This window comes from Erpetoichthys calabaricus, chromosome 3 (assembly GCF_900747795.2).
Source record: "Erpetoichthys calabaricus chromosome 3, fErpCal1.3, whole genome shotgun sequence".
Lineage (NCBI taxonomy): Eukaryota > Metazoa > Chordata > Cladistia > Polypteriformes > Polypteridae > Erpetoichthys > Erpetoichthys calabaricus.
In genome coordinates this window covers 239588591-239614688 of record NC_041396.2, presented here as the reverse complement: position 1 = coordinate 239614688, position 26098 = coordinate 239588591, and the positions used below count along the sequence as shown (strand labels likewise).

General features: G+C 36.6%; 2 protein-coding genes across 2 annotated transcripts; both read left to right on the top strand.

The window, feature by feature from the left end:
• The first annotated feature begins 929 nt into the window (after positions 1–929).
• Positions 930–2116, top strand: LOC114649476 (trace amine-associated receptor 4-like). The gene has a single exon (XM_028798965.2). It carries the CDS (start codon positions 995–997, stop codon positions 1997–1999), a length of 1005 nt encoding a protein of 334 aa, XP_028654798.1. The 5' UTR covers positions 930–994; the 3' UTR covers positions 2000–2116.
• Positions 2117–24301: 22185 nt separating this feature from the next.
• LOC127527116 (trace amine-associated receptor 13c-like) lies at positions 24302–25316 on the top strand. The gene has a single exon (XM_051924754.1). It carries the CDS (start codon positions 24303–24305, stop codon positions 25314–25316), a length of 1014 nt encoding a protein of 337 aa, XP_051780714.1. The 5' UTR covers position 24302.
• Positions 25317–26098: the final 782 nt, after the last annotated feature.

Below are 26098 nucleotides of genomic sequence, written 5' to 3'. Positions count from 1 at the left end.
TGTGTCCGCTTTTCACAAGAGAACTACTTAACAGATTTAGATCAGGTTTTTTTCTATAATTTCCTTGAACATTCCGGTTGATTTTGCGACTTCTCTCATTGCGCTATGTATCATAGTTTGCCTGCGGTACCAATTTATTTGCACGGATACAAAAGACATGCAGTGGGCCGAGGGGAGGGGGACGGGGCCCTCCTCATTCACGCACCATCCTCTGAGTGTTCCTTACTTCCACTTAGCTAGCGAACGAGAGAACTACTTAATGGATTTAGATCCATTTTTTTTTTCTATAATTTGCTTGAACATTACGATTGATTTTGTGACTTCTCTCATCAAGCTAAGAATCATAGTTTGCTTGCAGGAGTGATATATTCGCTTAAATCTGAGACAGAGACTGCAGGCCGAGGGGAGGGGGAAGCATGATGTCAGGAGTGGGGAGCCAGGCAGGGCCTTCCTCGCTGTCCTGTTTCACTACTACGCAGGCGGAGCCGCGGGGGACAGCTAGTATTACATAAATAATAATGTAGCATTCACCTCTTCAGCCTGGCATTATTAATCACTAATTATAGTATTGTCTTCACTGAAAATATGGACAGACATCTTTGAAAAGTACTGATCAGGAGGGTATTGTTTTAACTACATCTTTGGCTTTTGAAATCTGTGTTAAAATATTAAATGCTATATTGAAGCATGTCATAAATGGATCATGTTTATTGTACAGTATCACTTTTCTTTGGTAATACCACATGCAGTCTTGCTATTCTAGTTGAAACTTCTTTAAAAAAGTATTTAATTTTTACTGAACACTGTATTTACAAGCATACATAATCATGACTTTGCTCAGAATATGATGTGGGCATTTATGTTATATACCTGTATACTAACATATGTCATGTATGTTCTTTTCATTTTAGCTTGCTTCTGCATCTTTTGATTATGCATGTGTAAACAATCTTCTTAGTAATTCATCACACGCGTACAATCTGGGATATTTGCCATGGAGGAAGTTGAATATTGCTTCAAAAATGTAAACAACTCCTGTATAAAGGTTTCCAGATCATTGGGGGTTAGAGCTGCAATGTATGTAATTCTTGTATCAATTACAATCATCACTATTTGTGGAAATCTGATTGTAGTAATATCCATAACTCATTTTAAACAGCTGCATTCACCAAATAATTTCCTCGTCTGCTCTCTGGCAACAGTTGACTTTTCACTTGGAATATGTGTGTTGCCTTTTGCTATTATGAGAACAGTTGAAACGTGCTGGTATCTTGGGCCAGTTTTCTGTCAGTTCTTATTATGCATCGATAATTTGCTTTCATGTGCTTCGATTTTCCACTTGTGCTTCATTGCTATTGATCGGTATTATGCAGTGTGCAGTCCTCTTACCTATACAACAAAGATCACATTTAGAGTGGTTTACATATTTATAGGTATTGCATGGATACTTCCAGTTATATTTAGCTTTGGTTTAATTTACACCAAAGCCAATGTTCAAGGTATTGAAGAATTGGTTGTGATTTTGTCTTGTGAAGGTGGTTGTATATTAATGTTCAATAAAGTATGGGCTGTACTGGTATCAACAGTATTTTATGTTCCATGTGTGATTATGATATTCATTTACACAAAAATCTTCTCTGTCGCAAGAAGACAAGCCAGAATGATAAAAAATATGGAGGACAAAATTTCTATGGAAGAAAAAAAGAGGAGAGAGAATCAAAAACGAGAACAAAAGGCCGCTAAAACACTTGGAGTAATTGTTGGAGTTTTTTTACTTTGCTGGCTCCCTTATTTTATTGATGCTCCTATTGATGTATTTATCAATTTTGCAACTCCAACAGTTGTATTTGGTAGTTTTGCCTGGTTTGGATATGTCAATTCTGCCTTTAACCCATTGATATATGCCTTTTTATATCCTTGGTTTCGAAAAGCCCTTAAACTTCTGGTAACATGCAAAATACTGAGTCAAAATTCATCAAAGGTTAGATTGTATAATTGACAGAACTATCGCCTTCTTTATGACTATGTAAGTATATTATTTTTGAAGGACCACTATAGAAAATTTGAGTAGTTTTCTGAAATCAGCACGGCAGACACTTTTGGCTTTAATGGTAAACATTGTGGATTACTATGAAACAAATACAGTATAATGTCAACCATAAAATTCAAAGATCTTGGAATTCCCTATAAAAATAACATTAAAGGTTTGAAATTCAAATGTTCATCCTTAAACTGAAATATAATGGTATGTGATGGCACCTTGAATAGATCCAGTACAGCCAGAGTTACAACATAGTGCCTTTTTTCCTAAAAATTACAGTTAGCCAAGTAACCTTTATGCATAAGAAGAGTAAGACTGAGAGTGACAGAGTATGGTTGGTGTGCATCTTTATTCTTTTTGCAATATACAATAAAAAATGTTACTTTTTTCATCTGTGTGTTCATCAGCCAGGCTGTACTGTAAAATGCTAACTTTGCATAAGATTAATTCGTATAGGAGGAGATGCTTCTACTGTACACACATTAAAAAATAAGCTCTATGAAGGACCTGATCTCTAAAGTTTCATTTGTTATGATACATTCACTGGAAGAAGCCTAAAGAACTATAGAAATCTGTTTTTATCCCTCCTCTATCTGTGTCTGCATTCTGTTCAGCTTATTAACAAAACTGCTGTACATCAGCTTATTCTGAATCATACCTGTGTAACATTCCTATGCTGAACATTTCAATCTAAAATGGGTTAAATGTAAGAACTGTATAGAGATTTTTGATTTAGTAATTCTGTATCAGCTTTTAAATTTTATTTCAAACTATTTGATATGTCTAAAATAGAAGGAGACAATTCCAACTAATTCAAAAGTCATTAAAGTCTAAATCAAAAAAGCTGTAGCTGGTTTAGAATCTTTTCTTTTGATTGTGTAACCTTTATTGCATGCATTTTACAACCCAGCTATCATCTATGATATGATGGTCAGGTATCAAAGTGTTTGAAAAGTCACAGAGAAAAGATGAAGCACAGAAAAAATCGGATTGTCATTTTATTATGCAGCATATGTAGGAAACCCAGAAAATAAACCTAGAAAATAAATTCTTCTACTAGTTTGAAAGATAAAATGCCATGTGCGTTTCTTTCCCGTTTCTTTGTACAGACTTTATGTATCATTTGTACTAATTTTATGTCCGATTATTACAGACAGTTTCTACTAATCACTATGGATTTACATCCCTAAAAGAATTTGTTTTAATACCCACTCTGTATTAATGTGTGGCACTAAAAAAGTTATGTCAGATCCACTTATTTGGTTTTACAGAATTGTATTTTGTATGAATACTGACTTAGTTGAAGTTTTAATATCAAAGAGTCATATATTTAATACAATAAAACACCAAAGCCAGTGCCAACTGCTTCACTGTGTTCACCCTACTTATGTTAAATGTTGCTGAGTGTAGATTTGATGGCTCACAGTGTATTATGTACTACACTATTTGGTAAATTATCCATGTACCTGTAATTCTTAGTGTGAAGAAATGTTTTCTCATATTAGTGCAACATTTGATCTTAACCAGCTTCCATCTGTGCCATGGAGGAACATTACTAATTCTATTCATAATGTGAAACACTTCTAGATTGTCATATCTTAATCTACATTTGCTTAAGCTGAAAAGAATCGGTTTTCAATAGTTTTTATTTTATATCTCCTACGCGGTAGTTCTGGAATCAGTATCACTGCTCTTTTCTGCATTTTCTCTAGTACTGTTTCACCCTTTTTAGCATTAGTAAGCCACAGCATCTCACAATATTCCAGATCATGGTTGACAAGTGTCATGTACATTTCAAAAATAGTCTCTTTTAATTTATAGCCCTCATAGCACACAATGTAACACAAGCCCTAACTTTCTTAATCACTTCTATATACTGTCTGGGTATGGACAGTGATAAAACAACTAGGTCCCAAATCTTCCCACAAGGAGTATTTCAATATTTTGACCAAACTCCTTAGGTAATAATGTTTAAAGTTTTGACTGCTTTAGTGTAAAAATTTCCATAAATTTAAATTTAATTTCAAGTCATTTAATACATCTAATAAATTTACATTTAGCACCCTCCTAGTTGGGTATAATAGTAAACTCAGAAGTGTTTACTTGACGCTAAGTGCGCGCGCGCCAAGCAGGTTCACGCCTCACCTGTCGAAGAGATAAACGCAGCTGCGCAGTCACGCGCTCTCCCTTGAAGCGATATAGAGCTCGGTGATAAGGACTTTTTGGAGGACCACCACAGCCAATTCCAGAGAGGCACAGCTGGCACGCAATACGTCTGACATGATTTATCCGAGAAGGAGAAAACGCAAATAAGCAGTGTCAGAAATATCACAGGAGTCAACAACTAATCAGGGAACGCAAATAAATCCCGCATCAAGACAAAGCTGCTGGCGTCATCCCAGACAGAGCTGTGAGATTCCTGTGTTTAACCATGGAGGAAAATGAGAAGTGTGGGGAACAGGTGGCGCAGTGGTAGTGCTGCTGCTTTGCAGTAAGGAGACTGGGGAAGATTGTGGGTTCGCTTCCCGGTTCCTCCCTGTGTGGATAGCGCTTTGAGTACTGAGAAAAGCGCTATATAAATGTAATGAATTATTATTATTATTAAAAGTTCTGGAAGGACACCATGAGTACACGTGAAGTTATGTACTGCATATGAGCTCCAACTAAGCGCGCCAACGATTTTTTTTATAGATATATATATACTTATATATTTATTGTTGATTTCTATGTGTGAACCTTTATTGTGCTGTAACTCAGACAAATTTAGTTAAGTTGAACTGTGATAATATCCCATAAGTGGTGTGTTTAAATAAATGTGTTTTATTCTTTTTTTTTGTTTGTTTGTTTGTTGTTTTCTATCCATGATTGTGTGAAGTGCTTACGTGGTGGTTGCATTCAAATGATTAATAAAAAGGAGTGAGTGTTTACAAATCATTACTTTGAAATAGTGTAACAATTATAAATAATAATTGTTTCATTGGACCCATTGGTTATTAAAATTTATTGGGAGGTGTTTAATGTGGATCCCACCAGTGAAATTTCATCCTAAGTCATACAATACAATACAATACAGTTTATTTTTGTATAGCCCAAAATCACACAGGAAGTGCCGCAATGGGCTTTAACAGGCCCTGCCTCTTGACAGCCCCCCAGCCTTGACTCTCTAAGAAGACAAGGAAAAACTCCCAAAAAAACCTAGTAGGGAAAAATGGAAGAAACCTTGGGAAAGGCAGTTCAAAGAGAGACCCCTTTCCAGGTAGATTGGGCGTGCAGTGGGTGTCAAAAGAAGGGGGTCAATACAATACAATACAGTACAGTACAGTACACAGAACAATTTCTCAATATAGTAAGAAATAATAAAAAAGATATATAAATTTTAGAAGTACAGAGTAGAATTTAACAGTAGATGATATATCCCATAATAAGATTTGTATTTGTATAGAGTCCTGGAGACCTCATCCTTCAAGCTGCCTCCCCCATTTGGCCATTCCACAGCTGAAACAGTGCTGGGCCAGCCAATCCGATGAAAGGACCCCTCTCTCCCACGATTCCTGCGATCCTCCATCTGGGATGACTTTTCCTTAGGCAGGCAAAACAACTTGGCAGGTGGGCCATGGCACCAAGTGCCACATTTGAGTACCGAGAAGAAAAACAGAATAAGTGAGGGTTAGTATACAATTATAACTGTCATGTTACTTATGTTTAAGTGCTAATGACTAACAACAGAGATGCAGTCTGTACAGTTAATCAGCAGCTCTAGTCAGGATATGCTAAACTGAAGTAGTGAGTCTTCAGCCGGGATTTAAAAGCTGAGACCGAAGGGGCATCTCTTATAGTAGCAGGCAGACCATTCCACAGTTTAGGGGCCCTGTAACTAAAAGCTCGACCCCCCACTGTTATTTTATTAATCCTTGGAATCATAAGCAGACCGGCATCTTGAGATCTTAATGTGCGCTCTGGTTTGTAAGTCATGATAAGTTCAGACAAGTAAGCCGGACCTCGACCATTTAATGATTTATATGTTAAAAGAAGGATTTTGAAATCTGCCCTAAACTTAACCGGGAGCCAGTGTAAGGATTTAAGAACTGGAGTTATGTGTTCGTATTTTCTTGTTCTTGTAATAATTCTCGCAGCCACATTTTGGATTAACTGGAGGCTGTATAAAGAACAGTTTGAACATCCAGTGAACACCGCATTACAGTAGTCAATCCTACTAGAGATAAATGCATGAATTAGTTTCTCAGAATCCTGTTTATTTAAAAAGCTCCTTAATTTCCTAACATTTTTATGATGGAAGAAGCATGTTTTGGACAACTTTGTAATATGCGCTTTAAATGACATGCTAGAGTCAAAGATAACTCCTAGATTGCGGGCTGATTCAGTAAAATTGACTGGGATTCCCATTGAGTTAAATGATGACAAAATATTATTGTGATCAGCATCATTCCCTCCAACAATTAACATCTCTGTTTTATCTGTATTTAAAGACAAGTAGTTCTTATTCATCCACTCCTTTAATTCACTAACACAACTAATTAAAGACAACATTGGAGAAACTTCATTTGATTTAAATGAAAGGTATAACTGGGTGTCATCTGCATACGAGTGAAAATTAACATTATGTTTCCTAATGATAGATCCCAGTGGAAGCATGTACAGTGAAAACAGTAAAGGTCCCAGTACTGAGCCCTGCGGGACACCATATTGAACTTCTGTGTATAATGATGGAGTACTGTCAATACATTTCTCTACATATTGGAATCGATTTGATAAGTAAGAACTAAACCAAGCGAGCACGGTGCCTGTAAGCCCAACATCATTTTCTAGCCTGTGCAGTAAAATAGAATGGTCGATGGTGTCAAATGCTGCACTTAAGTCCAACAACATAATTACAGTTGAGTTTCCTTCATCAGAGGATATCAGAATGTCATTTACAACCCGTTTCTGTACTATGACCAGTGCGAAAACCAGACTGGAATTTCTCAAATAAATTGTAATGCATAAGGTGTGTCTGAAGCTGACTGGCAACTACTTTTTCTAGTATTTTAGAGAGAAACGGTAAATTTGAAATAGGCCTATAATTTTTTAGTATATATGGGTCAAGGTCTGACTTTTTAAGTAATGGTTTAATGACTGACACTTTTAGTGCATCTGGTACTGTGCCATGCAATAATGAACTATTGATAATGTTTAGGATAGGCGCTGCAAGAACATCCATTGCACTTTTTACTAGTTTTGTTGGCACTGGATCTAGGGAACGAGTAGTGGGCTTCATTTTAGCAATTAAACTTAAGACTTCCTGCTCAGTTACAGGATTAAAATTACTAAAGTGCTGAGTGCAATGTGAGACAGGGTCTGCTAAGCTAGTATTTGGTTTGTACTGTGATGCAGAGATCTGGGATCTTATATTTTTAATTTTCTCATTGAAGAAGTTAATAAAGTCTGTACTGCTAATGTCTGTTGGTATTTTGCACAGTTGATCTGAATTTCCATTTGTTAATTTAGCCACTGTTCTAAACAGTGCCCGAGGATTTTTATTATTGCTATCTATTAATGTAGAATAATATTCTGACCGAGCTTTAAAGAGGGCTTTTTTATATTTATTAACACTCTCTGTCCCTGCAATTTGAAAGACATGTAGCTTTGTTGTTCTCCATCTGCGTTCCAGTTTTCGACACTCTAATTTAAGAGCTCGAGTGTTTTCATTAAACCAGGGAGAGTTTCTATGTGCTTTGATCACTTTTGTTTTAAGGGGAGCCACTGTGTCCAGAGCATCTCTCAAGGTCACATTATAATGTGATGTTAGCTGATCTAAATTGTTTTCTGTGTTTACATTTGATGTTAAATGATCTAAATGGTTTTCCACAATTACACTCGACTTACTCAAAGTATCTATAAATTTTGAAGCAGAATTACAATCTAGATGCCGCACTGTCTTTGTTTTAATCTGGGAGTGTGTTCGCAAGGGCAGGACCAAATCAAATGTAATTAAGTAGTGATCAGAAATAACTTCATTTAATGGAGTAATAATTAAATTTTGAATTTCAACTTTGTAAGTTATAATTAAATCTAATGTGTGGTTATGATTATGAGTTGGACCTTTGACATTCTGACAAAATCCTACTGAATTTAACAAATAAGTAAAACATTTGCTAAAAGTGTCAGTTTCCACATCAATGTGTACATTAAAATCTCCCATCAGTACTACGTGATCATAATTTATAGCCAAGTCAGATAAAAGGTTGCTAAATTCAGACATGAACAATGAATACGGCCCTGGTGGTCATAGGTAACGTGCCAGTTTTTTTGGTGGGAGGGCTACATACATATTGGTATGACCTGAATATTATTATATTTAAAAAGATAATGGTTGTATTGCAGTATCTACATTCAGTAACACAGTTGAGAAGGAGGGGTTTTGGGGGGTCATTGTTTACTGATTTACCTCATGGTACAGTATTACTATGTTAAGCAATGGACAAATACTGTATCTTAGTAAATCAGCCCTTAATTGAAAATATTGTGTCACACTGGGAGCATTTTATAATACATTTCAAAGTACTAGTGGCCTCTTAGCAAATGTTATAAATTCCATCAAATCTCTTTGTTATTTTTCAATTATCAGAGTCTAAGTATGGATTTGGCAAGGAACCTGGAAATTAACAATTTGCCTGTATCAAATACAGCAGAAATGTTCAGCAACTTGTGGTATGGAGAATTATTATAGAAGCTTTGTTAAATGTTTTAGAACCATCATATTACCAGCAATGAAGATAATTTAAAAAATGTCTGAAAAATTTGTCAGGACAAGGAAGACCAAGAAGCATTTGAATGACTTAATGAAACGCTTAATGAATCTAGAACTTTATGCTATTATATTAGCCCTTGAGGAGTGAAGTTACTAAAAGGAGTTTTTTTTCCAGGAAGCAAAATTCTCACTTTATCTAAAAATGGAAACCATCTAAATGCCAGACTAGATCAATTGACTTAATTTTCCATTCATTTTAAAGAAATTATTTTGTATTGAGATAGAGACAAGATGTCTAAAGTGAATGAGTCAATTTAAGATTAATGAAACAGAAGAGCCAAAAGCAATATCCAAACAGAAATGATTCTAGCAGCAAAATATACTGTACTACCTAACATACTCTGTATTTAACAATTTCACAGATAAAAAGCAAATGAAAAAACAAACCTACCAAATTAGTTCCAGAATGTCTATTATTTGTACTAGAATGTGTATATCAATAGTTTTACTTTAGGGTCATGCTTATTTAATTTATGGTAACCCAGTAATGCTGAAAACAGTTTTTGTTTTTTTTTTTAGTTTTTTTCTAGTGGCTATTGCTGAGTCAAGATACATAGAATACTTCAGGATTTGCACAAAGAGTAAACAAACAAAAGCAATTTTTAGTCATTTTAAGAAAAAAAAATTAAATCACTCAGCAACCAAGAAGAGATAGGTGGGTTACAGTTGCAAGGCACAAGGCAAAGGGTGCACACTGTCCATCAACCCATGAATTGGAAGGACAATTTTCAGGTCCTTGTGGAGCTGAATGGTGTCTCTGAAGACTGTGATGTGGTCAGCAGGCATAAGGAGCCCCAACGGAACACCCCAAAACCAGTAACCAGAGAGAGAGGTCGTGATAGTTGGGGACTCAGTTTGCCATTTATGTGAAGAAGAATTTATGCATGTCTGCATGTCTTCTTTAGTTGGATGATGAGCCTCATCTTAATGAGGAGGTCTGGATTTGTATGGAAAACATTAAGGAAAGAGGCCTTATTTTAAGAGTGTGCTATAGACTCCCAAATGCAAACAGTAATTTAAATAAGCATTTTTTTAATATTCAAATGGCAAGTTTACAGGGGGATTTAATATTTCGTAATAACCAGGATAGAATTGAGGGTATAGAGGCGATTGAACCAATAGGGTCAAGTGTCTATAATATAATACAATTCTCAGTGTTACAGTTTAGTGTTACTAAAACTGTTAACTTTGGTAGGGTAAATTTTGAACAGATGCAGCTAAATCTAAAAGGGATAAACTGGGATGAGCTTTTAAGTGTGGAGATAGTCAAGGAGCAGTGGAACAGGTTTAAAATTTTTTGCACATAATGCAGGAAAGGTACATACCTAAAGGTGGAATTAATAGGAAATTAAAAAAAACTTTGCAGTGGGTTAATAAAGAGTAGAAAAAGAAGCTGCAAAGGAAAAAAACACTGTATATAATGTATACTGGAAGATTAATAATTCCAATGTGAATCATGAGGGCATTGAGAATATGAGGGGAACCATTGAGAAGTATATTAGGGAGTTTGTTAAAAAGTCGGTAAGAGAGGAATATAGCAGATAAGGTGAAAGACCACTGAAAAAGATTCTTTCAGTAATTTAGTAGTAAAAGAATGGTCAAGGAGCAGATTAAGTACATGAGGAACAGTAAAGGAGAATTAAAAAATATAGACAGTGAAATAGCAGATGCTCTAAATTTGCATTTTAATGAGGTCTTCACATGTGAGGAAGTGGATAACCTTCCAGCAGTAAAATGGACTACTAAGGAGGTACTGATTTATTTCGATATTGCAAAGGGAGAAGTACTGCTTAGATTAAATAGACTGAAGTCAAAGAAACCATCAGGAATAGATAGTATTTACCCTGAAGTTCTTAAGGAGGTCAGCGAGTACATATTGTCTGTGTCAAATGGTTTGGACAGGCATCCTGGCCAAGGAAGAGGAAGAAACCAGACCCAGAATAGATGGATGTACAGCCAATCAGTTGTGAAAGATGTTGCGGGGGATGTGTTATTCCCCCAGAACGCTAAATGGCAGTACCCCTCCATATCAGTGCCCATTTGGAAACCAGCAGGGAATGCTGGGGGATATAGTCTGGCAACACAGCCCTGTTGGGGACCATGGGTGCTTAGTTTTTTGTTTTCTTTTTTCAGCCTCTCCTTTGTGATCTGTTTTGTAGCTGGACAAAGGAGCTGGAAGAGTTTTTTTTTTTGTTTTGTTCTTTACTTCACTTCTGATTTGGAAACCACTGTAAATATTATAATTAATACCTGCACTAATTTTTCTTTTTGCAAGTGTCTTTGCATTGGACTTTGTAAATATTTTTGCAAGACATTAGTTTGTAAAAAAGTTTGCACACTGCTGTTATTGAATAGTCTTTTTCAGTCTGTCTCTCTTACTCTATCCCCTGGTTGCTCAGTCTCGTCTACTGACAACCCACGTCGGGAATTGTACAACAAGGTCCTTACCTGAGGTGGCACAGACGATGGAAATCTGCGAAGTCCATCTTGACACCCACCGGAAAAGCCTGAAGGACCGACTGAGCCAGAACAGCTTGCAACATTACTGGAGCTGCAATTGCTTCTTTTACTCCTTGGCAACATAGAGACTGCTGTCAAGGAGGTGAAAAGGCTTACCAGACTCCCATTTTGAAGCACTGAACCAGCACCTTCGGAATTTGGGTATAAAAGGAACACAAGCATTGATTCGGCTATATAGGTGAGTGAACACTGTATAGTACATAATAAAAGTGTGCAGTGTGAAATAATCCCTGATCCATCTGTGGGAAATCAAATAGCATTGACTCCAACAGCTATGCCAGATGTTGTTAAAAAGTAATTCTGCCTGAACCGTGAATATTAGAAGCTATTATTGAGACTGTTAAGGTCAATAGATGAAGAGAAAAAGGGATACCGTCCGAAGTGTGCATGGATCACGTGATAGGTTGTCAGGTAGGGCAGACTCCCATAAAACAAACAGACGGTGTTGAGCCCCTCTTTAATCAATATAGGTTCCCAGACTGTCCGGAGGCCATATAAGAAAATGGGCAGCTGGTCAATTTCACATGACACGCACAACAAACTGTTGGCAGCCAATCAGAAGGGCCAGCCTATATCATGTGAATTTGTGTCCCCAGCCATATCGCATATATCAGGGGACACTGGCTCCAACCAAAGGGACTCACAGCTGTACAGTGTACAGGAAAAGGCGGGGCTTAATCAATTCCCCACCTGTTTTGCCAATCACTATTGAAGATGTTTTTTGTATGATAGGAGGGGGCACAGATGAATGCATTGCCCCACACAATATTCCTGCCTTTCGGGACAGATTCTGGGGCAATGAAGGACATCATGTTCTCCCACTGTTTCTTTTTGTTCTTTTTGCAGAGGACGGGCCATGGATTTGGACCCTGGAAGCCCGGCTCTGCAAAGCCCTTTTCCTCTCGCAGGACTGCCCTGTAGGTCTTAGCTGAGGGGGAGGATATGTCAGTGCCACATGGACGCTGCAGATGTGTTATTCCCCCATCATGGCACTGCCAGATCTAAAGAGCAGCGTGGCAAATTGCTCGCGTACTGAAATGACTTTAGCTGCAGGTGGAAGTCCTATTATACTTTATGGTGCCAAGCAGCGTGCAGCAGTCTATTAGCCAGCGAAAGTGCTGTGAAAAAGCCGTCTGTTGTTACGGTCCTGCCTTTGCCCAGTCTGATAGCGGTCACGGGACATCGAATCTTTGATTGCCGGTACAACAAATAGTTCTGAGCAGGCATCAGCCACAGCACTGCTGTTGTGAAAAGAATGGAGATAAATGCCATCAACTCAGAGAGGCAGAGGCAAGTTTATTGTACCACATGAATGTCACTGAGAGAATAAAACTGAATAATTAAAAAAAACAAGTGCTAACTTTTACAAGTAGCCAAAATTACACCAGGTGTTACAGATTCAGCTCAAATGTATGTTTTTATTATATTATAGAAATATTAATAATAGCAGCTCACTACTCAAAACGCAGAGTGCCCAGTCTCGAACCTGGTATCTTTGAATTGTAAAGCAGCAGTTCTTACCTCTACACCATTCAAGAATACAGTACATACCAACTTCCTGTCAATTGATACTTGAGCTTAGGTTTTTAACTCATTGACAACAACTTGGATAAAAGGGCACATTTTTATTTGATAGTTAGACTAAAGTCTTCACATATTATACACTTTACGTCATTATTAGTATAACATGGAAAACGTTTCTGCTTTAGGTATGTGTTCAGCATTTCTTGCCTTGCATTTCCTTTCATCCTACACTTACCCAGATCTTTGTAGACATGGAACACGCATGAAATGCATGCATTTCAAATAATGAAATAATGTATTATTTACCCTATACAACTCCAGGAACCTCACACGCAGATAAGGAGCCTTGGCTTGAGCTGGGAGAACTTTTTGCCCGAGGTAAGCTCCATCAAGGTGGGGGATGGGACAGAAGGCTGCTTATTGCTTGTGCTAATCGAAGCATTTACAAAACAAAAGACGCTGATGGAGAGGTGTGAAGGGATTTAAGGTGGGCCGGGATTACAAGCTATTTTTGTAGGCTTCAGGGATTCTAGTGTTAAGAAGGCTAATAGAATTTTAGGTTATATAGCATGATGTACAAATCCAAGGCAGATATGCTCATGCGTTATAACACGCTGGTGAGGCCTCATCTGGAGTACTGTGTCCAGGTTTGGTCTCCAAGTTACAAAAAGGAGTCAGCAGTGCTAGAAAAAGTCCAGAGAAGAGCGAATAGGCTGATTCCAGTGCTACAGGGGATGCCTTCTGAGGAAAGATTAAAACAGCCAAGCCTTTTCAGTTTAAGCAAAATGTGATTAAAAGGAAACAAGATTGATGTTTTCAAAATAATGAAAGGAATTATTACATTGTATCGAGACTGTTACTTTAAATTGGGTCGAACAAGAACACAGGGACAAAGCTGCAAATTTGTTAAGGGTAAATTTTTCACCGCTATTAGCAACAGAATTACCAAAGCCTATGAAAAAATTTGTAAATCAGGCCCACCTTAAATTCCTTCGCACCTCTCTTTCAGCATCTTTTGTCTTGTAAATGTGTTGATCAAGACAAGCAGCCTACTATACCATCACCCCCAATCCTCAGAAAGGGCAAAAAGTTCTCCCAACTTGAGCTCCACACAACTGTCTTTATGGTTCTGCCTCTGTCCAAAAATGGTTTCATAAGTTTTATGACCTTAGTCTCAGGAAGTCTTTCTCTCGTGGGGCGACTTGGATCTTTTTCTGAATAAGATCAAACACAGTTGCGTAGGGTGCGACAGAAGCCTCCATCTACAACTGAAGTCACTTCAGTGCACTTGTACTTTGTGAGCATGCCCATGTCGATCAAACACAGGACGCTCTGCAGTCTACTTGTGACTTTATGCTGTAGGAAAATAAGTAAATAAATCAAGGTAAATAACATTTGATCTGGCTTTTATATAAGTAACATATAAATGTTTCTTATGTAAAGACCATCACAAAACATAATCACAAACCGGACTTTGCATGATACGTTGGCAAGCTCTGTAAGCCATGCTGCTTCGTTGGAGGACAGGTGTGGGGCAGACTGACTGGCAGGATAATGCTGACCTCTTGCTGCATCCAAACGGTGCCATCTTTCGCCTTTATGCCTGGTGCAGCTGCAGTATTCTTATATGTGAGTGGACGTTTCTTGTGGGGGCTTTTGTGGGGGCTTCTGTTCTCTTTCTCCGGTGTAGAACCCTTGTCTTCATTCAAGTTCACCTCTATTATGGCACATCTTTATTTGAAAACTAACAGTGTCAGATCGGGGCAAGCGTGAATGTGACTGAGAGAATAAAACTGAATTAAAAAAAAAAAAACGCTAACCTTTACAAGTACCATACATTTACACCGGGTGTTACAGACTGAAAGCAAATGTATGTTTTTATTTTATAATAGTAACAATAAGAGCAGCTCACTACTCAAAACGTTTATTTTGGGACGGAGGAAAGTTCAAACCGGTAACATTTTGAATAGGTGTCAGCAGTTCTTACCGCTGTGCTACAAAAGAAGTCTCAACAAGTCACACTAAACCGATTTCTTTTTCTTCGGTTATAGTCTTGAATAAAAGCGCACTTGTTCTGTTTGTAACTTTTCTGAAAGTGCTTATTTGATATTTGGACTTCAGTTTTCAAAGATTATACACTTCATATCACAATTTTGTCATTAGTACTAAAACATAAAAAAAGTTTTGTCTTTTAGGTATGTGTACAACATTTCTTGCATTTCCTGTCATCCTAAACTTACATAGATCTTTGTAGACATGGAACACACATGAAATGCATGTGTTCCAAATAACAACATATTTTTTAGCCTATACAGCTCTAGGTACCTGACTCTCTGATAAACAAGGTTTGAGCTGGGAGAGTTTTTTGCCGTTTCTGCAGCAATGGGAGGATGGGATAGCAGGCTGCTTGGGAGTGACACATTTACAAGACAAAAGACACTGACAGAGAGGTGTGTGCGGATTTAAGGTGGGTTTACAAGTTTTTTTGTTAGCTTTGGTAATTCTAGTGTTAAATGGAAAGGACTGACAGGCTTTGTTGGGCTGAATGGCCTGTTTAGTCTAAATCTTTCTAATATTCTAACGAAGACAGAAAAATAAAAATTCTTATAAAATAAAATACTAAGCAGGGTAAGTCAATGTGTGAGAAATGTATAGGAAATCACTAAATATTTATTATGGCATAATGTTATTCTATATGTATAGAACTAGTTTTGGTTTCCACATGAAAACATTGTTGGATGCATCATTGAAGTTAGTTTATCTTATCCTATCTATTATTACTGCAGATAATGATATTATGCTATTATGTGATTATTTTCAATTCATTATTACTCCTTATCTGGCAAATACACAAAGATTTTTGTACAAATGTCATCAGAGTGCTACAGTTAGAAAACAACTATCACTATTAATGAAGCTGAAGTTGTGAAAGTTAGCAGTTTCAGATTCCTTGTTGGTCATATTTCAGAGGATATAATGTAGACATTTCAAACTGAAGCTGTAGTGAAAAAGCCACACAAGAGCCTCTGTAGTTTCAGAAGATTGAAGAAGGTTGTTTTGAGTTCATGTGTCTTTAGATCACTCTACAGTACAACTACTCTACTGAAAGTATTCTATTCTGCACCACTTGGTACAGGAACTGCACTGTGACTGCAAAGTCCTATAGAGGGTGATCAGAACAGCCCAGCACAATATTGGAGGTGTACTCACTACTTGGCTGATGTCTTAATCCAAGGCAACTAACATTATTTGAAATAATTGGTCACATTTTGTTTGTTATTCCCAATGGAAAACAAACAGGTCAAGTGACTTTGTCATGCTCACATAGTAGGATATGAACTCATTACCTCAGTGTTTGAAGTGTACAGCCTTAACCACTACACTACACTACACTGCCCACGAACTTCCCTCCTCCAGGACGCTGACTCTAAGTGCTGCTTAAATACTGCCAAAAAGATCATTAAAGATCTAGCCAACTGAGTGGAGAATTGTTCTTATTGCTACCATCTGGGAGATGGTATTTCAGTAATAAGACACATACAAGCAGACTATGGGATGTTTTTTTCCACCAGGCTGTAAGACTACAGAACAAATTCATTGTGCACTAACCACTTTACTCAATCATTCAACTGTCCACCAATGCACTCTGTTCACCCGGACACTCGTTTCCCAATAGAAGTTGTATCAAATTGTTGAATGCTTGTCAACATCTCTTCGTCATTCCTTTTTTCCACTCTGGGCTCCTTGTGTTGCTGTGACCTAGGCACGCCTCATTTCTCATCTGCCAGCTTTGCTTGGTCCTTTCATGTGGCTTCCCTCTTCCACTGGACCCACAACCGGCATCTCCTTGTGGAGCTGTCTCTTCCTCCCTGGAAGTAAGTGGTGCTGTCCTTCTGCCTCACGTCATGCCAGCCAGGTACCCTCATCTGCCTACGAGCCCCTGTGCTCTGTCCGAGTGTCTTGGCAGCATTCTCAGTGGACCATCCCTCTTCTTGCCTTCTCCAGCCCAGAAGTTTAAATCTCCTTACGTCCCTGCCATTATCAGTTCTGGACAATCGGATTAAACAATGGCACATCTAAAAATACAGACATCCTCCAAGGAAGGAGCAGTTCTGTTATCACAACTTGGTATTGTTTGTAATTTCAACCAGCCATAAACTTCAAAGTGGTGACTCCTTTGCAATACAGCAAATACAGACATCCTGCAGACAGCCTTTTAACTTCTCACCCCCCAGTCCCAACAATGAGTGCCTAATGGAACCACCCAGTGCACAAAAAAATGTCCCCCTCTGACACATGTTTCCATCTGAATGATAAGAAAACTGCTTATCAAAAGGCCTGTAGTGAAACAGTTTCTTAACATTGAGAACAGAAAATAGACTTGCTCTTTCCTCAACACAAAAAGCACTAAAATGATCATCAAAAGACACAGTGACCACTTCAGAAAGTAAAAGATATGCCTGGGCTGCTTTTATAATGACGGTGACTATTTTCTTAAACAACGGCATTTCAGACTCATTTCCACAGCACACAAACATGTCAACATGATACTCAGTACCAAACATTTTCACCCAATTTGTTGTACAAATATCACAGCAAGGAGTCAAATGAAGTTCTTCTATTATCATCTCACACCCTTCCAGATTATATACCATATCAGTTTTAATTGGCCCATGCTGAAATCTCTCAAATTTTACATTTTCCCAATGAAAGGCCATCTGTGATTGATGTGTATTGGCTAGATTTTTGGTGATATTTTTAAAGTTTTTATTTGATCTTTTAAATACGCTGTGTTTTGCCTCAAATCTCATACACCACATGTATAAGACGGGTCCTATTTTTCTCATACAACGGGGATAATGAACTAAAAAGTGGTGTTTGGGTAGCAACTTTTTATGAGGAAAAATTGTTTTAAAAAGTCTATGATGATCTGAAATTAAGTGCTTAAGATAATATGTCATGCCTTCTATTACTCGAGGAGAAAAAACAATATTCACTATCTGTATCAAAAGTAAAATCAAGTGCCATAAAAGATTGGTCCTTTCAAAAAGATCCCCAAAAATAAGTGGGGTGTTACGCAACAGGCACCAAGCTTGACTTGCATTTAATCCAAGATCTTTGCTGACATCCAATTTTAAGACACTTGCATGATTTTTTCTTTCAAGGTATCCGTAATTGAAACACTGAATTCGTTCACAAAAATCAGTCAGAAAAATTACCTTCTCATTCACCAAATGTTGATAAACAAGTTTCAACTCGTACTGTGCCACGCCTTCCAAAATGTCATGCATTATATCAACAGCAAAATTTTCACAAGTATTATAAAACTTCAGTGTATTCAACAAACAAGCTTTCTTCACCCCAAAAGTGGAAGATACATTTGAACTTTCTTCCCGAGCACTGCAGTGCACCAAATGTGCTTCTTTAGTGCGAAAAAGAACATCAGGGTGGTCTTCAGTAAAGATCCACTGAAAGGCATCTTTTTCAGCCAATCATAAACGACAACAGTAGGTTGCACTGAACGATTCTACAAAACCAAATAAACTATGCACAGCCACGTTGTCTCCTGTGACTTGAACAACAGTTCCTTTCAACGGAGTGTCAGACAAAGGAGTAAGGACTCCATGGGTTTCTAAAGTTTTCAAATCCTCCACAAAAGGCTTAAGAATTGCATCAAAGCCATATTTCTTCACATCATCAGAGTGAAAAAGTAAAACAAGGTGAATATTCATTAAAACTGAATTGAATTTTGGAGGAAGATTTCACAAAATGAAATACATACAACCCAAGTTTGTGGATTCCCTTTTTAGAACCCAAAGGGTTTGCTGTCTCAAAGTCATCATAATAAAGTTGAAGCTGCAATGAGTTGTTCTCATATCTAAAAATACTATTGTTTTGTACATATTCCCCATCACAAATGTCATTATAAAGACCTTCAGTGTGGTGTTTTGGCTGTTGGAAGGAGTCAAGTATATCTTTGTTTCTAAACAATGATTGAATTGTTTTTAAAACAGGGACATAAACAAACTTTTCTGGTACAGGAATTTGGCAGTATATCCCCGATGTTCTATCCCGTCTCACATCAAATCTGACACCAAGAACATATTTTACTGGCTCGACAATTTCCCACTTGCTCTTATAATATTTATGACGCTTTGCTTCTGTATTAAAATTTGTAAAAGGGTTTTCTATTGAGCCTTCAACTTTCTCCCAATGTACAGGTGGAATATTTTTAAGAACAGCCTCCTTTGTTCTAGTTTGTATTTCACTGACTAAATTCTCCATTGAAAGAACAACAGACAGTACTGTGCTATTAGCAACTCCAGAAGATTGTAAATGTGCAACTAGAGCACCACACACATCATTTAAATCAATTTCAGTCACAGGAGACTGGGTTTTTGGTTCTGCACTTCTAGAAGGGCCTTCATCTCCTTCAGCAAATGTCACATCTGTTTCACACATAGAAAGAGCACTACAATTATATCCATGTGACTCAGAGATTTTTTTACCCTGTGATATAAATGTACTACTTTGGCAATTAAAAGGAACACTAGTGCCATGAATTGAACTAAATGTTTTTAAATCCAGAAAGAAGTTCCAAACACAGATGAACATCCAGTCTCAGCACAGTGTAAACGTAAAGTCTTTCCTGGGTAAAGGCCATGGTGAAATTTCAAATGGCGGCAAATAAATGAAGTGTTCTCATTGAAGAGATTTGCAAATGAAACACGTAAACATTTCTGGCAATTAGTGCATGTCAGTCCATACATTTACTTATTTGCATTCAGAAATCTAGATCTAAGTTCCTTCACTCTTGGTCTTTCCTTAGATGCACCTATATCGATGTTGTACACTGCAGTTTGGATAAACACATAAAAACTGTCAAGTTCCTGGCTATATGATGTGCTGAAAACAAAATGTGCCTTGAACAGCTCATCAAATGCTGCTACAGATGTTTGTGCCTTACATGGTATTGCCTTATTATCCACAATAATGTAGAAATACTGGATCCTCTTTTTGTGTTCTCCAATGCAGAGCAAAAAAGGTTGAGATGGTTCAACATTTGACAGGAAAGTCTGGATACTTGTACCAACCTGTAAAAAAAAAATCAATTTCAAAATAAACGTTGAGTCTTAAAAGCGGTTCATACCAATTTTTATATGTAAGAATTTCACAGACTTGGGCATGGATCACTAACACCAAACAGCAACACGTTGCAGTTTACTTTCTCCTTGTATTAAACATTAAAAGGCAAACCCGCTGTGGTTCACAAATGGGTAAATTGTTGCCGTCCTGCATTCTAAATGAGTAAAAGCAAACATTTACCCTTGTTCAATGTTTAATTTAAAGAAAAAGCCACTAGACGGACCGGATATGTTAAACATACCTTCAGGAACTGCAGCAAGTAGTCCTCTGCCTGAAGAGCGCTGATTTTAGCCATCTTCTTATGACGTCTTAATGTAGGAGGAAGAAGATGCAGCAGAAGACACAAGGAGGCAAGGTCACGGTCCCAACCTAAACATGTCAGAAGATGAAGAAATCCAAAGGCTCAACAAAATTTAACTAAAGACCAATTCTATTCAACATTAGTGTACACTTACCGGCATCACTTTCTCCTTGTGCAGACTTGATTAGATCATCCACATGTGCATTTAGAACCAGACCTTTACTATCTTCAATTACTCGTGGCCTGAAGAATGTTGGCCACTTACCAGGAAATTTCCCAGCTGTCTCCTCTCCAAACAGCATGACAGTCTTGTTCAATCTGAAATTAGATAATAAACAAGTGCATCAACACAAAGTCCTCCTTCTTGTCAACTTCCTACAAATTTTAGACCTGATCTTATACATAAACAAGACCTTAGGAAACTTTGGAATATATTTAGCAAAGAAAAGTGTATATAAAAAACGAACACTTACAAGGCCATCTGTATCAAGAAACCTAGGGAAGGTATCTAGGATGTCTGTGGACTTATCAGCATCATGAACTAGAGTTTGTCGGTATTCAAAAGTGGCCTTCATTTTCTCCCTCACAACAATCTCATCTGATGAGTGGTTTAGGATAGATATTGCCTCACAACACTCATCACCAGTGAGTTGCCATCCAGAAATAACAGGCCTCCGCTCAACCTGTGGACCACCACTTGATTCTGGAGCTTGTTTGCCACTTTTTGAGTTTATGGTTGTGTTGCGTTGAACAGTTTTCAAACGCCAAGCAAGATAGCCACTTCCACTTGCTGGATCATAGAAATGTTCCTGCAAAAATAAATGACATATTGTATATATCATGATATAGCTTCATAGATTATAATGCAAACCATAAATGACAGTTTAAGGTAGTTGCACCAATGATATTCTGATCATACACAAGCATGCTTCACTAACCACTATGTTTCCAGTATACCAGGTTGTAAAACTTACATATCCATTTTTTGAGAAAGGATCCTCTGGATATGGAAACAAAGCCACAATTCCTTGAGCATATTTGATGTGCACACTCTGAGGGGGTACTCGTCTAAAAAATAAGTAAATAAATAAAACACATGAATGACATGAAAAGAGACAAGAACCATTTCCACTGTTAAGCTTTTGACACATACCCATGCACCTCAACCATGTCAGCAACAAGAATATTCACTAGCTGTCTCCTGGTGCTATCTGAAAAGCTCTTAGTTTTCTCATATTCATGAAAAATCTTGTCACCACCTGGTTTACAGTTCTGGGTAGCATAAACCATCTGTGTAACATACAGAACATCAGAATAAGGTCAACTAATCAGCTATATGCTATGTTATTCAACTATATTTTAATTTCAAAACAATATCCAAAAGATAACTGTTGTAACAAGGTTACCAAATTACTAACCATGTATTATACAAAAGTCAATATCAGTTAATTAGATTAGTTTACATATCCTGAAAGATTTAACACCTCAATGAACTCTTACACTATTTGCTGCTTCCTTATCATCACATCTCATTTTCTTGCTTGAGAAATCTTCCACAATCTGACAAGGACTTTCAGTAAAGATCACAGTTGAAGCAGAGGAGAATGATGACTCTGAGCAACATAAATCTGAAGAATCTGAAAAAATTAGGAAGACAACAATAGGAACACATTTAAGGGCAATATCATTACAGACAGCATTTTATCTTATGGAATTACAATTGAAAGATCCTTTTCATTCAATTAAATGAAAAATTCAAGTAAATAAAAAAATAATGAAAAATGCTAAAACAGTTTGATGCAGATGACTAATTACCATCCTTCAAACAAGCTCTCAACATAATCGCATCTCCTTTCTGCAGAAAATCACCAAAAATATCCTCATCAACTTCTGTCCCTGATGAATCCTTGTAAACTATTTCAGCATCAGGTGGCAAGCCAAATTTATCTATGACTGTAAAAAGAATGACATAGTAAAGATTGGTGACTTAAATCTGTTAAAAGACAGCATATAGTTGGTGTTTCATTTTTGTAAATATAAAAAATATTTTTGATGCACTTGTCATCAAGAACCATCTTAGCCACAATACCTTAAATACCTGGTTCCTGGTGACATATCTGAAAGCTGCACATTAGCCTATTGATTTTAATTGTCAAAATTTTTTTTTTTAAAAAGAGAAATATTGTTATTAATATCTATTAGATAGTATAATATTTAAACACCCCATGTTACATAATGTCTGAAAGTTTTTTTTACATTACATTTTTTTCACATTTAATTTTACTATATCAAAGACCAAAAAGGAGGATGAACCAGCTTAGTTGAGCTGCTGATAATCATAAGTCCTGTCAGTCTCAGTCACCTTCATATACTTCTGGCTTTCTTGGTATCGCATTTTCAAAAGCATTTCTGCTGAAACCAATATTAGTTTTGTTTATTACAATAAAATACATCACTAGGACTTAATCTTAGACAAATATATAAAAAATAAATAGATAAAAACCTTACCACTGATTTGCTGCAGTACCACCATACAAACCAATTTCATGTTGCAGTCTTGTACTAAAATTCTGGCAACCAACGCGATTGAACAAACACACAACAAAAATATATTAAACAGCAGCTAGTTTGATCGGTGTCTGGCAATTGATACCTTGTTAACTATACTGGATTTTTCAGTCGCTAACTCAAAGCTTTCAATCAGTGATCAACAATCGCTATGTGTGAACACTATGAACATATGCCAACTCTGACCAGAGGGCCAGTTGCCGACGAGCTACAGATAATTAGACCGCAAGACACGAGTGGAAGGTTGGGGACCTCACAGAGGCAAACAATCAATAATTAAATAGATAATGACGGGGTGAATGGCTGTGTAGCGATGGACTCGGCAAACTGAGTTTTTACTAGAACTCTGGAGTACCCAAGTGCTCAGTACCACAACCACCTGGAGTTATCTAGGATTTCATTGCAAAGTAAATTTTACATTTCTTGCTCCCATATTCGTTTCTTTTCGAATGTTTTTTGGAACTAATCATAGCGCAAACAAGTCGTTGCGCTTTTTTGTTGAAGGTACATTTCATACTCTCTTTCTCCCGCATAAAATGTCGGAGACAGAGGCGACCCAGCAAGACTTTAGTTAAGTTTTCTGATGCGCCTCACTCACTATTTATAAATAAAAATACTGTAGTAGCATATCGGCCATTCCCTCGTGTGCTACGAACACTAACTGTTAAGTACATTTTATGGGTGATGAATACATACATACCTAATGGTTAGATAACTTACATGTGTTTCACTTTCAATCCACCAAACTGTAGGACGCTAAAAAAGAAAAATCGTATTCATTTAAAATATGTGAAATCAATGTTATTTAATATGCTGTTGCATTGCTACAGCTCTTATCAAAGCCAAATCATTAAAATAATTCATGAAGCTAATTCGTTCAACTAACAAACAATAGCTTGCTAAATAAGTGTACTGTTTATGTAAATTACAAACACTTAGGCCTACATTGTCTCTTGTATTCACCATGTGTTCTCAAAATTAAGTTTAAAATGGCACCGGCGCAAGTTTTTTCTGTCCTTAATGAACCGACAAAAATGGGGGCGTTGCTAATTTAGCTCTTGTGTAGAGTTTATATCTTAACACTACAAAAATGCACCAGCTCTTTAATAAACCTGACACTGACAGTGTAAAATCAAGTATACTTAGTGTTGATTAAACACTAAATATCAACACTTTCATCTAACTCTGAAAAATTAACACTGTTGATTTTGCTGTGCACCCATCCATTTTCACACTCAGTCCAATCCAGGCAGAAAATTAAAGCAGCATTATCATGAGGCATTCTTCAACCATTCTGACAAAACTGTAACTCAAGGGATCCATGACAACTGACTGTATAAACTCCACCAGCTCTCAAAGGGAGGTAGAAAGATAACACAAGACATGACTGTAATATGGAACTGATGAAACAAATCAGTCATTGTTACCCAAATAACAATGCTTCATGTTTTAGAATTCTTCTGGAAACCAAGGCCTATGTCAGTCTTTATATTTTTTCTGGAATAGTAATTATACTTACAATATTTGGAAATCTTTTTGTGATCATTTCTATTTGTCATTTTAAACAGCTGCATACTCCAACTAACATTCTTATACTTTCATTGGCTGTTGTTGATTTTTTGATTGGGTTGCTTGTAATGCCTTTCAAATTTTCAAATTATATTGAGTATTGCTGGTATTTTGGTGACATGATGTGCTCTTTTCATTATGGATTTTATTTGCTCTTAACCTCTGCTTCAGTTAGCAACCTGGTCTTCATTTCATTGGATCGCTATCTGGCTGTATGTAACCCTTTCTTTTATAATGCTAAAGTAACAGTACCTAGAATATTATTTTGTATTTCATTAGGTTGGTTGTTATCTCTTTTGTACATATTAATATATATGAAAAGTGAAGGAAACTCCATTGTCACAGACTGTGTAGGTGCTTGTACATTTGATTCCATTGCTGCATGGAATTTAATAGATTTTATGTTTACATTTATGCTGCCTTTTTCTTTAATATCGTGTTTATATACAAGAATATTTATGGTAGCAAGTCGACATGCTAGAGCTATCAATTCAGTAATACACAAAACAGAATCAACACAAAGCAGAAAAAGCAAAATATCCAAATCTGAGAAAAAAGCAGCAAAGACATTAGGAATAGCAGTGTTTACATTTATGATATGCTGGTTACCCCAGCTTCTGATGAGTGTTTGCTATCAGTATGTGCCTCTTACAATTAGTTTTTTAAATAATCTTTATTACGGATTTAGCTTGGTTAGTCTAATAAATTCTGGTTTGAATCCTATTATTTATGCTTTGTTTCATCCTTGCTTTAGAAAATCATTTAAGATTATGTTAACTTTAAAAATATTTAATCAAGGTTCTTCAATCACAACTTTTTACCCAAATGATTCACATTAAAACATAATTAAACATAATAATTAAAAATTATTTATTCAAAATAATTATTTCCATTATCCGAAAGTAGATAATGTTACACTGTATGGCATGGTTGCAAAAAAAGGCACTCTTTACTACAAAACAGAAAGTTATCAGTCTGTGGTCTGCTGTTAAACACTAAAACTGCTGAAACTGATAGTGGTGTTTCTTTGTGAAATCCACCTGACTCTGTGAGCTGACAAAAGGAAATTTTTTCCAGAAAAAAGTGTTGCTGAGACAGGACTTTTATTTTACAGTAATACCTGGTTGTTTTTTCTTTATTTTATGTAAAAAAATATACCTAAAATATACCTAGGTGAGAAATAAATAGTAGTTATTATTATATGACAGAATTTCCCTTTTCTTTCAAGATTAAATTTGTGTTGTGTTTGATTCTGTGAGTTCACTATTTCTTTACATAACCAAACATATCTTTAAAAATGAATGAAAACTGTGTTGTGTTTTGAAGTTGGCTAACTTCAGTTCCAAGAGAACCTGGACTTAAAACTCAGATGTATACAAGACTTTGAGTACTTTGAGCATCAAATATAACTTAATACATATTTAAAATGAGAAAAGAAAGATTGTTGGATAAAGTCTGAAGAAGATTAGTTAGGATTTTTAATTTTGAGAGATTCTTCTTTTACCTTATCAATTTCTAGGCTAAATGTTTTCCCAAATTCAAAAGTTATTTTTAACAGCATGTTTAATTTTAGATAAAAAACTGAACTGTTGCATTAAGCACATATACTCAAATGCAGTGC

What these genes read in the sequence shown, in the direction of transcription:
- LOC114649476 (XM_028798965.2), top strand. Translation starts at nt 995, where the DNA reads ATGGAGGAAGTTGAATATTGCTTCAAAAATGTAAACAACTCCTGTATA.
- LOC127527116 (XM_051924754.1), top strand. Translation starts at nt 24,303, where the DNA reads ATGGAACTGATGAAACAAATCAGTCATTGTTACCCAAATAACAATGCT.